The sequence below is a fragment of the Aedes albopictus genome, chromosome 2, assembly GCF_035046485.1.
Source record: "Aedes albopictus strain Foshan chromosome 2, AalbF5, whole genome shotgun sequence".
Classification (NCBI taxonomy): Eukaryota; Metazoa; Arthropoda; class Insecta; order Diptera; family Culicidae; genus Aedes; species Aedes albopictus.
This window is the reverse complement of record NC_085137.1, coordinates 153,181,497-153,198,859: the sequence shown is the minus strand read 5'-3', so window position 1 is coordinate 153,198,859 and position 17,363 is coordinate 153,181,497. Positions and strand designations below refer to the sequence as shown.

General features: G+C 40.7%; 1 protein-coding gene across 1 annotated transcript; it reads right to left on the bottom strand.

Annotated features, from left to right (window-relative positions):
* Window positions 1–1,559: 1,559 nt before the first annotated feature.
* LOC115262413 (uncharacterized) lies at window positions 1,560–4,342 on the bottom strand. The gene is made up of 4 exons (XM_029864789.2): window positions 3,948–4,342; window positions 2,702–3,889; window positions 2,006–2,242; window positions 1,560–1,934 (listed from the first exon to the last, which is right to left on the bottom strand). Exons 1-4 carry the CDS (start codon window positions 4,002–4,004, stop codon window positions 1,755–1,757), a joined length of 1,662 nt encoding a protein of 553 aa, XP_029720649.2. The 5' UTR covers window positions 4,005–4,342; the 3' UTR covers window positions 1,560–1,754.
* Between the last annotated feature and the right edge of the window lie 13,021 nt (window positions 4,343–17,363).

The following is a 17,363-nucleotide window of genomic DNA, read 5'->3' as shown; positions in this document are numbered from 1 at the left end:
CTGTCACGTCGGTTCGTCGGTGCTTGTAGTACCCTTGCTAGGTAAGAACCAGTCATTGCCATACATATTAAATGCTAGACATGACCCCATGGATAGCATTTGCATATGTAAAAGCTTTGCTGATGTGACTTTCCTATTAGGCAATTCTCTCATCACATGTTTGTCTTCAAAACCTTGTCAAGCTGAGAACATTGGAGTTAATAAACAATACATTACAAGGTTCGAATTCCCATAGAATGAGATCATTCATTCGCACTACAACACCATAGGAGATAATATCACATTGGCTGATTACAGTACAAATGCGAAAAACAATTTTTCGACACGAATACACACTTCTGGTGCTATTAAATAATAATAATAATAATTAATACTACAATCAATCAGCCTACCTAAACTAATTCAAATATTTGTATAGTTTCATGAAGATTAAAAACTTGTAAATCGAATAAGCGAATTTTGTTTCATGCAAGCCCATAAACATCAATTGGTAGACGTATTGCCTAGTGAAAAGACAACGCAGATAGGCGAAAGCCAGGGGATGCGTTGATAATAGCAGAATAGAATAGTTTCATGAAGATTAAGAACTTGTAAATCGAATAAGCGAATTTTGTTTCATCAATTAATACAATCTGAAGATTAGCAGATAGTGAAGCTTCATAAAGATCTCAAATCAAGACATCGAAAACTCGAGAAAAAAATATGAGTAATAATACATGATGCTTTGAAATATCAAGATTCGCATCCGACCAAGTTCTTTGTCAAGAACGTGTATCATTGATTCTATTTCTGTATCGTAAAAGTTTGTGTTAAGATCATTTCTACATTACATCTACTATTTCAGATTTTGACTAGTATAAAAGGCCACGATGGGAATGATCAGTAGACCAAAATAATAACAGTTACAGTTACTGCAAAAAGCCAACGTGTGCGCGACCTTCCACGAAGCCGACGACCCCTCTGGTTCTCTGCTGAATAGGATTTTAGCTTGTCGGTCCTCCGACATACGGGCTACGTGCCCAACCCACCGCGGCATGCCGTGATTTATGCGCTTTACTTTATCCATATCTTTCAAGTGAACATAGTTTTTTTGGAACAACGTGTCTAGAATCGTAATGGATTTGTATTAAAGTGGTCTGAAAAGTGATTTTTACGAATTATCAAATTAAGAATCTTGTACTTTGCACGTAATTAATAAGAGAATATATAAAATAAAGTTCTTCAAATGCCTTGTAGTGCTCCAGTGCACCACCTCAAATATCAGTTCTAATAATAGCCTTGGACTATAATTTATGCATAGAAAATAAGATTTTGTTCTACCATTTTGAGCACAAGTAATAAACATATTTTTAAATACAAAAAGAAGGCGGAATAGGGTTCATTAAGAATAACCAAAAAGATTACAACTTTTTTGATAGCGATAAGTTGATGACCATAAATGCAAAATGCGATAAATCAAAACTACAATATAGTTTATAGAATACCTGTTTTCTCTGGAGTAGTGTTCTATCGTAAAGGTTCTTTCATAGCTACATTCCATTCAATAGGCAATGGCACAATTTGAGCTATTTTTTTACTATAAATTGTTAAACTATTATATTTCAAATGTATGATGATAATTTGAAAAAAAAAAAATTATTTGTATGACGTGAGAATATAGTTCAGCTATACCGCTCGTCAGCTAATATTTAGATAATATGAAATCACATTGTACTCTTGGTGTTCGTTGGGGGAAGCAATGGCGTTTGTTGCTTTCAATCACCTACGTACCACGAGCCTCCGATCTCAAAACGCGGCAGTGGTCGTGAAACGGCCATCAGCTGCTTGATCTTCCTCAAAGTTTGTATCATACTGGCAGTCGTGCCGCACCGCTCCAAGCTCAAGCTCCGCAAGTTGGGATTCAACAGAAAATCTAGCACGTGTTGCACATCAACCTGAGAAGAATAATTATGAATATGTTGAAGAAAAGTTAAAAAAAAGAAAAAAAAAAAACAGCTAAATGTACCATAGGAAAGCCATTGAGGTGGATTTCCGATGCCCAAAGCAATGGCGCCCAACCAAAACCAATCAAATGGTTTCGCTCCACAATCAAATATGTACTATCAAAGCATTCCAACGAGAGGTATTCCAGTTGGCGGAGATTTCCGATGTAACGCAGGCCCATGTCAGTAACCGGGTGTCCCAAGAATGACGGCAGATTGAGCTGCAACCGGCGTAAGTTGGGCATTGTGGTGCATATCACCTGAAACAGTAAGAATTAAGGCTAAAGTACTGAGCTTTTGATGTTTTCAATTTTTTTCAATGAATTTTATTTTGGACAATTTATTAAGCGACCTTCATTTTAAGTTCTTCAAGCGTTAATTCTCTTTCCAAACTATAGCTAACTGATGCATTGAATTGTTTGTCTGATTTGTTTTTCGAAAGATATGAGGATCCATACTTAGGTGACCGACCCATGCTGCACCAGATCCTAACTCTTCCCCGAATTCCATTACCCCGAAAGTCATAAGATACTCTTTATGAGCATTTAAAAAGAAGAAGACGTTCTTAATTATTACCTATCTAAAATTCGATACTCTCCTCTTCTAACTTAGTTAATACGTACATATGATGAATGACTGTAGTGTATTAATTAAATCCTCAAGTAGAAAAAAAAAATGACTAACTTACCAGTAGATGGCTAGTTATTCTACTAACTTACCCGTAGGCACTCATCATTCAACGCCTTATCTTCGGTGATGTAAAGTTCCGTAATGTGAGGAACACTTTCCGCCAAATCGGAGTAGAACAAAAAACCGCTGGTGCACCGTTCGATTACCAGCTTTTCCAAGGACGGAGAGCGAGGCACCGCATTTTGCACATCGGATATGAGATACGCACACAGTTCCAATTCCTTCAAACCGATCAAACCCTGCAGCCCGTCCATGGGTATTTGTTGGTTTCCAGTGATGGTCAACCACTCGACGGTTGCAGCGCTACAATAGACACCTTGCCGGAAAAAGTCATCATTGCTGACATTGGTAACGCTCAGACCGACAAGTGATTTTGCGTTTTCGAAGAACCGGCCCGGGTCTGGCGTTGTTGTGCAGGGTGCGAAGTCTAGGGAGAGGGTTTTCACTTTCGGAAACGCAAGCTGTAAGAAATCTTTCACAAATATGGGCCAAACGGTACATGACAATGCCTGTAACTGCGTCGAAAAACTACGAACGATTCGGAAATCCGAAAAACAAGCGTAATAGTCGCATGACAGAGATATCTCTCTTATTGCTTTCGCCTTCCGGGCGATTGCGTCAAAGAACTTGCGTCGGGCAGTTCGATCCCCTTTTGTGCGATTGTCGCTATATGTGAGACATTCGAGCTTTGGCATCTCAGAAATTTCCTTTAAGCCCTCTTCGGAAATAAACTCCATTCGATCAACGATCCAATCGTCCGACTTCATTATGTGCCAACTACTAAAACGGATCACCAAAGACTCCAACGAACTGGGTCCATCGCTCCGGGGCAGGAATGCCATCAAACTGTTGTCCATAATCGGCCCAAAGGTCAAATTCATATACTCCACGATCTCTTCATATTGACGGACCACTTGCAGGCACTTGCGCAACAACACGTACGGATCACTTCCACAGCGAACTCGCTTAGCATGCGCACTCTCCAGCTGCCGTGAACTATCCGTCCAGTCAAAGTCCGACCGCACCAACATCACCCCGTAGATGTGGAGCTGTCGATAGCTGCGGGTAAAAGTGATGTCCATGAATTTTCGGATGCGTTCCTCGCTCGAGAGGTCGATGCTCAGATACAGAAAGTTAACAAGCAGCTCATTCCAGCGCTTGCAGGTACGGGTGAATATCTTCTTATCCCTAACGTGTTGGAAAACCATGAGGAGAATCTGAAAACAAGGAATGGTCAGAACCACGGTTACAAACATCCGAGAAGATGCGACTTACCTCGTTCGGAAGATCGTTGATTGTGGCCATCTTTGGGATATGTATTGATTCTAACATCGCTTAATTTTACACGGATGTGATATTTATTTGACTAGAACTATTTATTCCGATAGATTCGATCAATTTCTTTCATTTTTTGCTTGTCTCCGGTCAAGATTTCTGTTCGGCGGTTCTGGCGCTTCAAAGATCACGCACGCTGAAACGGCTACCACAGACAAACAGACGTAACACTTGCGAAATTTCCATCGACAGCGCTAACGATCATTTTTAATTTTCATAGTTGTGGCTTTCACAACCAGAGGCGCGCGCATCGTTTTTCTTCTATGCGTTTGACGTTTCACATTTGCGCCTTCTGTTGGTGATATTGCACAACACAGTGATTCGTGCAACTTTCCCACCAGTGTTAAATTGGGCGATGGATTTCTACTTCTTCTTCTTCTTTTTGATTGAGCGGATGAGCTCTTAAGGGCCAGTATCAAAGACTATATGCCCTGCAGTCACTAGCCTGTTTAAACTCGACCTCTTTCACAAGTCGAGCTTGGCTTTCTCACAAAATTCCGTGATTTGTTCTAGGATACTCGAATTTTTAGTCTCTAGCACATTTTTGAAAAATTCAGTCATATTTCTGTATTTTCCGTCAAACTCGTATTCACTTCTTAAGTATCCAAACTTAGGGCAGTGCAGTATCAAGTGTTCCGCATTTTCTGCCTCGTCGCACATATCACAGTTAGGGTTCTCCACTATTTTCATTTTATGCAGCCAGTAGTTCGAATAATCGTGGCCACTAATCAATCTGTTCAGCAGTCTGACTCGTTTCCCACTCATTTTCAGTCCTTTGAACCAAGGATCGTATTCAAAATTTCCAATTACGCTGTAGAATTTTCTTCCTTTTTCTTCAGAATAATCTCGATACCAACTTCTTGTCACTTCTGCTGTGCGTTGTTTCACGTAGTATTGGGTTTCTCGCCAATGTTTAGACTACTGTGATAATTTGAGAATCCACTGAATCATCATTTTCCAGCGGCATTTCACACTAATCAAACTTATTTTGTTTACCTGTTGTGCATCCGACGTCCCTGTCACAAACTCAACCGAACTTGTGTATGCCAGCCGCTGCGAAGTCGTGTGCGAAATTCGACTGTGATGATAATGAATTTCGGGCGAGTCTAAATGGGTGCAAATGTCGCAATACAATGCATCCTTCAATAACTGCGGGTTTCTAACAACTGTGAATGGTGCGGTGAAACCATTCTTTGCTAGGCTGTCCGCAATTTCGTTTCCCGCTATGTTTACATGTGACGGGATCCACTGGAAGTCAGTTTTCCACTTCCGCGCCATTTCGAGTATTCGTACAATGACGCTTTCTCCTTCGCCATTCTCCACAACGTTGTTCATCATCATCAGCGATGATTTCGAGTCCGTGTAAACTACATGGTTTGTTAGTTGTTGCCTCTCTATTATCTGCATAGCTTCTGAAATCGCCAGTATCTCAGCCGTAGTGATACTAGTTTCCAGCGATAGTTTGATACTGAAACGTTGTCCAGTTGTTTCCACGTAGACTCCGATGGCACAATTGTTCCATTCCTTAGATGCGTCCGTGAATATCTTGCCACGCTTGTTGTATCTCCCGTGCATAGCTCCTAATGCAGCCTGTTTCAGCACTCTGCTGTTGAGTTCCTTCTTGGCTGCTGATATTCCTCGCAATGTACATTCGATACTGATGGGTTCTTTGGTTGAGAACTTGTTCACCGGTGATATTGCGTTGAAGATCTCCAGATGCTCAAGATACATCAACTCCATGAATGACAGGTTATCGTCATTCATATCTTCGCTCCTGTCCAGCTCTCTCAGTTGTTTAGCAACAACATTGTTTCTGTACATTGTTCGGCAGATTTCTCTCGCCGATGCGTATTCCAATCTCAGCTTGATAGGATCCTGGCCGCTGATTGCATGCAGTACGTTCAATGGTGTCGATTTGGTCAATCCCGTGGCTTTCCTCAAAGACTGGTGGCTAACGACCTCCAGTTTCTTCAAGTTTGTTTGGCAGGCGTTATTGTGTGCCGTGCACCCATACTCGGCAACACTTCGGATCAGTGATTCGTACAATCTTGTCATCACTTGTGGATGGCTACCATGCTTGACTCCCGATAGAACTCTAAGCATATTTTGCCTGTCCCTTAATTTCTCACTCAGTTGCTTAATGTGAGCTCCGAATGTCAGCGTTCGATCGATGTTGATGCCCAGATGCTTGATGTAGCGTACTGTTTCGACGTCGTGTCCGTTGATTTTGACCGCAAGTTGTTTATTGTTCGCTTGGAACAGAATTGCCTTCGTTTTTTTGGGGATTTATTTTCAAGTTTAGCTCTTCTGCTTCTTCTTGAAAACGGTTCAAAAACTGTTGCGCCTTCCGACTGACTTCTTCGAGATTCTTGCCTCTCACAAGCACTCCGAAGTCATCGGCGTATTGTACCAAAACCACACCATCGATCGCGATGTTGTGCAGTCTCAAGGTATACATGTTGAATAGTGTAGGAGACAAAACGTCCCCTTGAGGTAGGCCGTTGCTTACTGTCCTTTCGACAGTTTCTTTCCTCATTGCTAACTGCAATTTTCGATTTTTGAGGAATGAATCAATCCAGAATTGAATTTCATTTGGTATCTCCAATTCCGCCATAATTTCTCCAAGTTTGTCCGTATTCACTGTGTTGAAAGCGTTTGAAAGGTCAATTGCAACCATAGCAATGACTTTCCCTTCTCTTTTCGCTTTTTTCACCTCGTTGACCAAGTACGCTATACAAGTTGTAGTGGACATATGCCGTCTGAATCCAAATGATGTTTCCGGAAATACGTTCTGCTGCTCCAAAAACTTCTGAAGCAACTGGAGAACTGCTGTATTCGCCACTTTCGTTATTGATGGAACGAGTGATATCGGCCGTTTTCCCTCCGCCGTACTCTGATCTCGGCCTGGTTTCGGTACTGGTACAATTTTGATCACTTTCATCGAATCGCTCATTGATCCTCTATACCACATGTTGTTGAGGTCTCCAATAATTACATCGGTAACAGCGGCGCTTAAGCTCGACAGAGTTTCGTACGAAACCAAGTCGAACCCTGGAGCTGATTTTTTCCTTTTCGTTGCTAGGATGTCCTTCCACTTGTCCTTGGTCAGTAAAGGATAGTCAACAACTTTCCCGTAGCTTTCAATGATCACTATATTTTGTCTCTCGAAATGAGCATCGAGAAACGACTCGGCCGCCTCTCTGTCGTCTAGCAAAACGTTGTTTTCCTTTTTTCGTTTCTTGTGTCCAGTTATCGCACCCACTTTTTGCCACAACTCTTTAGAGGTGGAAAACGGGTTGATCTCGTCCGGCAAGGCCTCGAATTTTCTGCTTATTTCCGTTCGTTTCAGCCGCTGGAAAAGAGCTGCCTTCCTCTTATACTCAATGAGATTTTCTTGGCTGGAGATACGGTTGAACGCCCTCCTCGCTTCCGTTTTGTCCTTCCACGCCTGGTCCACTTCAACCGACCACCAGTACTTAGGTGTACGCTTAGTTTTGTGGGTATTCCTCTTTGAAATCTCTCTGTTCAGGTTCATCAAATCTTCCACTTTTTGCACTTCAGTAGGGTTGAGAGCTGCTACACTCCTGAGCACTTTTTGCCGATTTACGTACACGTGCGAGCTAACTTGATTGTTGAGTCCGAAAAGCACTTCAATGGCCATGTGATGACCTCCCACGCTCCAGTCCGTGACGGTCCATTTGATGTTCTGATACAGATCCGGTGTACACAAAGTGATGTCTATAGCGCTGGGTCTTCTATCCATTTGTACAGGAACAAATGTAGCCGATCCATCATTGCAGATGATCAAATTTGTCGCGTTAAGAATTTCTGCTAATGCCCTTCCTCTACCATCGCAACGGTCGTCGCCCCACGCTTCATGATGAGCGTTAAAGTCGCCACCGACCAGCGTTTTGTTGAATTGGTCCGCAAACTCGATGAGAATTTTGGAGTCCTTCTTGAAATCGTCTAGAGCAATCGATGGGCTAATATAAACTGACATTACAGTTATATTTTTGGGTAGTATTTTGATACACACCGCTTGAGTCATATCCGACGTATCAGGCAGTTTGTGTACCACGTAACTGCATTTGGTCGATACCAGTATTGCTGCTCCTCCGTATGCATCATACCGTGAATCAGTTATTGTGTGGTATCCGGTGATATTATACTTGTTTGTGTTTCTATTCTCCTCATTAGTCCACACCTCTGACAATAGTGCTACATCTACTCCTTCATCGGTCAATATCCTATGTATTTCCGCCTTATTTTTGTTTAAACTTCCCGCATAGAAATATACGGTTTGGCATAAAGTTCAAACAGCAAACTTCCTCCAACTGAAAAGGTTACATTTTCTCGAGGAGTTAAGTTTCAGTTGAACAATATGAACCCCGATAACGAAAACCATCAACAACAGCTTGTGAACATCTTGTTAAGCAGTGACAGTATATTTTAGAGTCCAGACATTGTTGAATAATATGCAAATGCAAACTGGTACGGAATGGTGGTAATATGATGTCACATTATGACAAACTGTTAGTTTTTGAATCGACACAACACACGCACACATAGACATTTTACTATACAAAACATTGGTTTAACAGATTGGCAAATGGTTGCCCGTATTTGTATTGATGAGGTTTGGAAAAATGGATTGTTTTGCTTGCGTTTCTTCATTTCTCGCTCAATAATCAATAAAGGTTTATCTGAAAAAAAAATCTCTCCATGACAATCAACTATGAAATTTATTTGAATAAATATGCCTGGGGTCGGCACTAGTTAATAGGGCACTATAGTTTATCGGAGTGCTCTAATAGAATTCAGGGGTTCGATTTGAATAGGTCCTAAGTTTGCTGTGATTCCTATGTAGATTCGACCTATTCAAATCGAACGCCAGAATTAAATTCGCATTTGCTTGCTTTTTATAAGAAAATCGTTCTTTATTCGAGTTTATTATATTTTCGGGAAAGGTCCTTTTCAAAAGTTACGGCAGTTTTTCTCCTACACTGAAATAAATTTTGTTGTAGAAACTACCGATTCCATAGTAAAATTACTAACCGTACCTATGATTCTCAACCGACAGCTATTTCCTGTTAATTCCACTAAAACACTGTCAATTTAACTAGTAGTGCTGTTAACATTACCAAAAATAATCTAAATTTAACAGCTGGGTTTTGTATTTTTAACCATACCGTGTTGTAAGATGCGTGTCCAGGAAAAATTGACAATGTTTTGTTGTTGAGGCGACTACGCTTTTAGTCAAATTTACTGCAATGCATTGTTACTTCAATCATATTTCAGTGAACTTGACAGATTTTGTTGTCGGTTGAGAATCATAGGTACGGTTAGTAATTTTACTATGGAATCGGTAATTTCCACAACAAAATTTATTTCAGTGTATGCCGTGGCTGGACGAGTTGGTCCAAAACATGATGGAAACAAATTCCAAATTCCGCCTCGCTAGTTGGCCAAAGTTAACCCGAGGACTCTTCCCTGGAGGATTGAAATACGAACAACTCAATGCCAATCCGGGCAAATAGGAATCTGTAAGGTGAGTAGGGTTTCAAGCTTTCATTTTGTTGGTTGATTTTATAGGTTGGTTTTAGCTCTGTCCATTATCTTTCGATTGCAGGTGCAAAAATACATCGGAATTTTCCGCACTGTTGCTGAAGCAAGTGACCCGCTTAAGTCTCTCTAGCGCACCTGGGTGATTACAACCTCGGTTACAACCAACAACAGAGTAGAAACAACCGAAGGAAGATGAAAGCTAAGCAACTCCCTACAATCTTTCGGACCGCTTCCGACGGAGACCTCGATGGAGACAACATCTAGATCAGCAGCATCAGCTTCTGGGACTTGTTTAGCTAATCGTCCATATCGGCACATCCGAGGTGCAGCAAATGTCGACCAGGAGCAAGAAACCATCCAGAAGTTTATCATTCTTTTTCGTGTTTATTCATTAATGTTCCGTTGTTCGAGTTCGGAAAAATATGTCGTGCGTGATGATATATGATGTCTTGATTGTTCTATGTACATAATGCAATAAACAGTATTTTTTTTATTTATTATTTTTACATTACAGGCTGGACCTCATTATCCGGAGCTGTGTTCTAAAACTTCTCAAACATTCATAGCAAACGGAATGCTGTACAAAGATGAAATTGTGATTGATTACTTATAAAACTTTTTTACTACATGCCAAAGTTTCAGCTTCATGCATCATTCCGTTCGTAAGATATATGCTTGGGCAGTTTCAGAATGCGACTTCGGATATCCAGAGTCCAGCTTGTTTTTATTATTATGGTTTATGGTCTTAATGCGAAGAAACAGTATATTATAAGGTTTAAATACAATAAAGCACAATAAGCTTCCAGTTACACATACACTACTCCTTTTCATTTTGAGTTTACTGTCAGACTGTTTTTGAACCGTTTGTCTTACAATGGATTGGATAGAAAAATGGATAGTATGTCCACCTTTTGACAAACTGTGGGCATGAAATTTTGTTCGAGAAAATCGACGATTTTTTATGGTAACTGAACTTAACCGCCTATTCCACATACTGTAATTTTCCCAATAACCATTCACCACACTGTCGAAACAGTTTGTGGTAGTGTTGGTTTATTGTTGCTCTGGATGTTATATGAAATGATTCAGCTATTGTCGCAAGCTGTTGCGGATACTATGGGATACAGTACTTATATTGTTCATAGTTATGCGGGTTTGAACGTTACATTGAATTGCTTTCAAATCCATTGTGTTGTTGAATGTAGTGGTTGTTTTCCCAGTTTATACCTCCAGGTCAGAGTTGTTTACCTCGGCGCTCTGGATTACTGTTTTCGCTAGGTCGAAATGTTTGTTAGTGCATTCGTTGAAATGAGCCTTTGCGATCTCATCGTTTCCCAGCTTTGCGACATAATCCGCATAAAAATTCATCAGCTCTGCATGGTGCTTTTCCTCTGCCGCCTTAATTTCCGCTTGTGCCTTTGCCTCCATCTTTTCGCGAGCCTGCCTCAAAGCGTTTTGCCACTTCTCATGCTGGTCTACCGCGTGTCTGTTGCTCAGTCCTGTTCCGATACTGCTGCTGTTGCTCTGCGATACAATCTTGTCTCGCTCCTCCGTGATCCGTTGCGCCTTCATTCCTTGGTTGTTGTCTTTCATATCGCTCCTCTGTCGCTTTCCATTCGGTTTTGATTTTTGTTGTTCTTTTTTTTCCTTTTCAATTTCAATAGCAGCTTTCACTGCCTTTCGCTCGAGGTTCGTTTTAATCCACTCTGCTCTGAGCGGATCTTTCCATTTGTAGTTTCCGCCAGCCATGCTTGCAAACGACTCTGCAAGCACTGGGTACTCCTCCAGGTGGTTTAATGGCTCGTAGATGTTTTCCGATGCAATTGGAACGATTTCCCTGGCTTCCGTGTACGTGATGTTCCTTTTTGCCATGAGCCCCTTGATTTTCGATTGCCTCTCCTTCTCCGGGCATTTGTTGTCCTTTGACGTGTGTTGCGATGAACCACAGTTGGCACACTTTTGCCTCCTTTGGCATTGCGCGTACTCCTCGTTTGTTTGATGCTCCTCCGTGCATCTCTCGCAACGCTTACGGCCCTTGCAGTTGTTTTCTCGGTGGTTGAATCGCAAACATCTTGTGCAGATTACCACTCTTTGGTAGAATGGACGAACATTGCTTTTGCAGCAGAAAAGCCGCACATAGTCCGGAAGCTGATTAGCTCGGAATGATACACTTACCCTCGTTGTCGGTATCTTCTCCGCGGTTCGTGTCAGTCGACGTACTCCTAGGACGGGAACATCGCAATCAATGCCGTCAAGGATTTCTTCCTCTGAGATGTCCTCAGGGATGCCCGAGATTACACCTGTAATGGCAACTAGATGACGCGGTATGTATGCACGATACGGTGAATCCGCCACGTTCAGCGCTTCGACCATTTGGTTGGCTTTTTCGTAGCTGCTTAGGAAAACCATGATTCTCCGAGCGCCCGTGTATTTCATGTCGGTGACATACCTCCTGAATTCTTCGTGCTTTCTGATCATCAGCCCCACTGTGTACTTGTTGATTTTCCGGTTCTTGTCCTTCAGCTCCATGTAAACCCTGTATGGAGGGCTGTCCTGGCATGTGTAGGTGAAGTTTTCTTGCGCTCGAGCTCCAGTCCAGTTGTTCAGTGTGTTCGGTGGTGGATTTCCTCCACACGCTCCGTCCTGTGATCCATCCGAGAACCAGTTAATACTGCTCCGTGGCCCATCTTCCGGAGACGGGTCCGGGGGATCTTCAACCCCCATCCTTTCTTCTCTTCCCCTTTCTCTCTCACTACACTTTTTCTTTTTTGCTTCTTCTTCACAGATTCAACCACAATATGGCGTCTTTGTCGCCTGCCACCTCAGCACTTAAATTCCACTTTTCTTCAACTTCCCGGCTTCCTCAACCACGCACTTATTTCCACCCGTCTGGGGACTTAATTTATTCTACTTCCCAACACTATTCCACTTTCTCTTCGCTAAACGTGCACCAGATATTCCCGAAATTATCCGCAAACTCGCAAAAAGATACACCGTTCCACACGCTGTCACTGTACCGAATGATGGATTTCTACGAAAATCGTTCAAGGTGTTGTCTGTTTGTTGTTGTTGTTCACTGAACGAAATCCCCCGCCCAAGATCGACTGAGAGGCGATACGATCACGCCCCTTAACGACATTCGGTCGGGAACCGTATGGTCCACCGACCGAATGATGTCATCCTAAAACCGGATGATAGTGATTTGAAAATAGAATGTCGACCATATGGTCGAGCAACCTTGTTTTTTAGCGATTGATAACAATATTGTCACCGCTATCTTTCTTTTAAAAATATGTGCATAGTGGCCAGGATACCCTCACGAATACCCTTTTCCAAAAAGATGGCATGTCCACGATAGAACATGCGACGCAAAATCGTCAACGTCCCGAGTGTCACGATCAAGGAACTTGTTACGCTATCGATGAATAAATTCGGTGCATCTGTGTGGCCTTCGCTCTGCAACTAATATTCATTCACATAGCGTGCGTCGACTCATACGCGAATAAGATGATCGTCATCCGCTTTTTCGGATGATTGCCGTATGACTGATTCGTCATTCGAAAACACGATTTTGGTAATTTGGACTGGATGGTCGGACAAATCAGACGATTTCGGGATGGGGTTTTCGTTCAGTGTTGTTGGGTTTTTTCGTTTATGGCTTGAGGTACAGTGCCTCATATCCGCCAGTAGCTACCCTCTGGTATTTTTGTTTGTGATAATTCATGTCTTCAATCTAGCCATTTTAACGAATTTCACGATTTGCTTCAATTTGAGGGGGTTAGAAGCAAAGGGGTGTAAGTGACAAAAACCCACTTTCGAGTAAATGAGGTTTAAAGTTTTTGACCAATTTTTCTTCCCATACAAAATGTATGGAGTTTCAAAATCAACCCAATTTTCTCTGATTTATTGTAATTTTTCCAATCATCGTAGAAACAATCTTAAAAAAGTTCCTGAAAGCTTGAAATCTGAAGAATTTTATGATATGCTCAGCTCAAAATCGACAAAATGGTCACTTACACCCCTTTGATTCTGGGCCCCTCATTTGTCTTCTTCCATTTCTCCTATCAATTCCTTCAGGTTGCGGTACGTTTCCCAATCGAAGTGATTTCTAATGTGTTACGTCTGTTTGTCTGTGCGGCTACGCTCAGCAAATCTAGATGAACATTTGAAAAGGGCCTATCTGCTTTTTGTAAACAAACATGTTTCTGTCTCTGAAGGGCCCATCTGCATCCACCCACGCACATCAACACCCTTAACAGATAGCTTGAAGAACACTCTTTCTGATAAGGGTATTGAGGTGCGTGGAGTGATGCAGATGGGCCCTACAGAGACAAAAACATGTTTGTTTACGCAAAGCAGATAGGCCCATTTCAAATGTTCGTCTAGAAATGTGTTCGGCCTGGCACTTGAGATAATTCCAAAGGTAATTCCATATTCTGAATAGACGAGTGCACCGATGAACTGAATTCATCGCGGTCCGAGAATTTTGACACTACAGCGGGGTCGTTCCAATCAGAATTGTTCAATTCTGATTGGAAATCTTCGACTTCTGATTGGAAGCGACCCCGCTCTAGTGTCAAAATTCTCGGACCGCGATGAATTCAGTTCATCGGTGCACTCGTCTATCTGCATGCCATACTGAGCCGAAATCCAATCTTTTTTTATGAATTTTGGTGACCGGGAACCTATTTTAAAATCAGTTTGAAGTTTGTATGGGAGCTAGCGAAAATAGGCGAAAATGTAAATAAATCGGCCCACCGGTTGGGCTTCAAAGCTGGTAAACATTGAAAAAAAAACAGCTGATTTGAAACGTCTCATAAAATGCCTTATTATTTATTGGTCTCCGAAAAAAACTTCATTGACTTCCGCTGGATAAATAAAAATATTTTTTCCGTGTAAACTCCTTGGTAAACTCCAACTGGAATTTTCGAAGCATAGTGACATCAGGAATCGTGTGTCGTGTGATTCTAAACTCCAACTGGAATTTTCGAAGCACTTGTGACAGCGACCAGGATGGGAGGTAAACAAAAACAATTGCATGTGCTGAACGACCGGAACGATCAGAGGCATTACTTTCTTGTTCTCTGGATTAGTTTTAATGGTGGCCACTCAGAGTGGCAAATTAAATTCCCGAGTTTTTCCCGGTTTTCCCGATAGCTTTTTGAATTTTTTCCCGATTTCAAAATAGAATAATTTACAGTGGGAATTGTACGTACTTATAAAAATTTAGGAGAATTAATATTTAATATTCTCAAATCATTGAATTTAACATTCATATGAACTTGAAAATAAGTTTATAACTAATTTACTAAATATTTAGCTAAGTCATGTGTTGTTTGTCTTCTATCCAATGATGGGCATTGAAGTTACGACATCTTCAGATTCTTAAATTTAAATCTTAAGATGACCAACTAGTACAAATTATGCAGTTGTTCAACCCTTTATAAGGCCGAGAAAACTAGAAGAGCTGTTAACGCATACTATCATGGAAATGATTATATACATGATTACATGTACAAAACAATTTTTGTTTGGAAGAAACTCGCAAAAATCTAGGTGACAATATAGTTGCCACTGCCCGTTCACCCCAAAAACGAGCTTTTGATGTGGCAATATAGTTGCCACTGCCCATTAAGGCCATCAGCGCTGGTGACAATATTCTTGCCACTGCCCGTTTAGGGTACTTTTCTTCTTTTGATTTCGACAAAAAGCCGGAAAAGAGATTTTAGAGTAGATTAGGACTTAACCCATAATATAAACTACATAGTTCAGCTCATGTCAACCCATAATTGGGTTTTTAAATTAAGAAAAATGTATTGATTTTTTGATTTTATACGAAAGAGCACCTTTTTCTGAACCACTATGATTTTTTTCAGATTTTTAGAACTTTATTTTGGTACCTAAAATCGATTTCGAAGAGATTTATCGAAATCACCTTTTGACAGCTGAGCAACTGCTTGACAGCTCCGCCCAGTGCAAAATGCGACGAGGGGTGATTCGACTAATCGCTCCCATACAAACTTCAAATTGATTTTTAAATAGGTTCCCGGGCACCAAAATTCATGAAAATTTGGATTTCGGCTCAGTTTTGCATGCATACACTGATAGACGGCTTGCGGTAATGACGAGCACACAAATGTTTTCAAATTTACCATGGCAAAACGTGATCATCGACCAACAAACGCTTCTTGTCTGCGTTTTGTTTCCTTACTTGTCAACCGGTTCGATAGCCGAGTGGTAGCGTGCGAGCCTGGTGATCTCAAGGTTCTTGGTTCGAATCCGGCTGCCAACAGACACTTTTTTTAATTGTAAATCGGGTCCATGGTAGAATTGAAAACATAAATCTGTTGAGATGAAACGAAAATCAGTCTGCACAAATCAAGTGGCGTTGTGCATTTAAGTTGACCCTCAGAATAGTAATTTCAACTGCAAGCCGCCTTTCAGTGTACTTAGAATATGGAATTATCTCAACACCGTTAAAGAAGCCAATTTGATTATTTCTTAAAATAGGGGTAGGCGGGGCATAATGAGCAGCTTAAGCATTTTGCCACCAAATCCAGTAAATTAAGTGCAACCAATGTGTAATTTCAACGTTCAATCTTCATTTGAACCTTAACTGACAAAAGCTAATCGTTGAAATTCCGAATAAAGTTATAAATGTTGTAGAATTTTATGTTTTTAAAAACATATAAAATCACGAGTTGCGTTTTGGGGGTGGGGCATAATGAGCACCCTAGGTGGGGCAGGATGATCAATATCAGTTTTGTACACAATCAAATGCAAATTGACTATTCTTGTCAATGATAAAGCATACCGGCAATAAGCAATGAGAATTTGAAGGGATGACGGGGTTTAATTTGTAGGGAAATGTGGGGTTCCAAGGAGTCTTCTATTGAGAAATTTTTAAACGGTGATAATATACAGATACTGAAATTTTCAAGCCAATAAATTGAAAGTTACAGACAAAACCTTACTATATGCATCAAAACAGAGAAAACCAAAATTAAAATTCGTTTGTTGAAGATGTTTACCATTTTCGTTATTTTTTCACCAGTTGCTCGTTTTGCCCCACCCTACTACCAACTCTTTAAAGTATATATTTTCAACAAAATAATTATACAAATAGTTGAAAAGTGCTACAAATACATTTCATTGGCCTAGGGAATATCAAGAAAATTGATAGATGCCCACTAAGTTGTGATTTTGATTCCCAAAACCTTATTTTAGGTCACCTGATTCTTATAATATTTTTCCAGTACAAGACCACTTTACGCATTTTGATTAATTTTTCAAAGTAAACAGATTTTTTGACTAATGTTTTGTCATCAACTAATTGGATTTTAGATAATTAGGCTACAATCAAGCAATTTGTTTTGTTAATTTGAAGATTTACAGTGAAAATGCAAGGTGCTCATTATGCCCCACCTGCTCATTATGCCCCGCCTACCCCTATTTACCAAATCTATACTTTTACAATAAATTTAAGCTAATTTTCTTCACGTGGCCAAATTTAGCCATATTTGAGACTACAAATGGCTTGTTGTAAAAGCTTTGTTTAGTACCAGGCGTTGTGAGTAATCCCAGTTTTTCGTAAACTAAAAAAAAGTTCAAAATAAATTGTTATAAAACAGAAAAATGCAAACAGTAGGTGGCAATATACACTATGATTATACGATTTACGAATCTTTTACGAATTTCCTAGTAATATTTCAAAAGTCTCTTCTAAAAAAAAATCTTGGTAAGTTCGTTTGGGAAACTAATAGGCAATAACAGAATGCCCAAAAAACCATT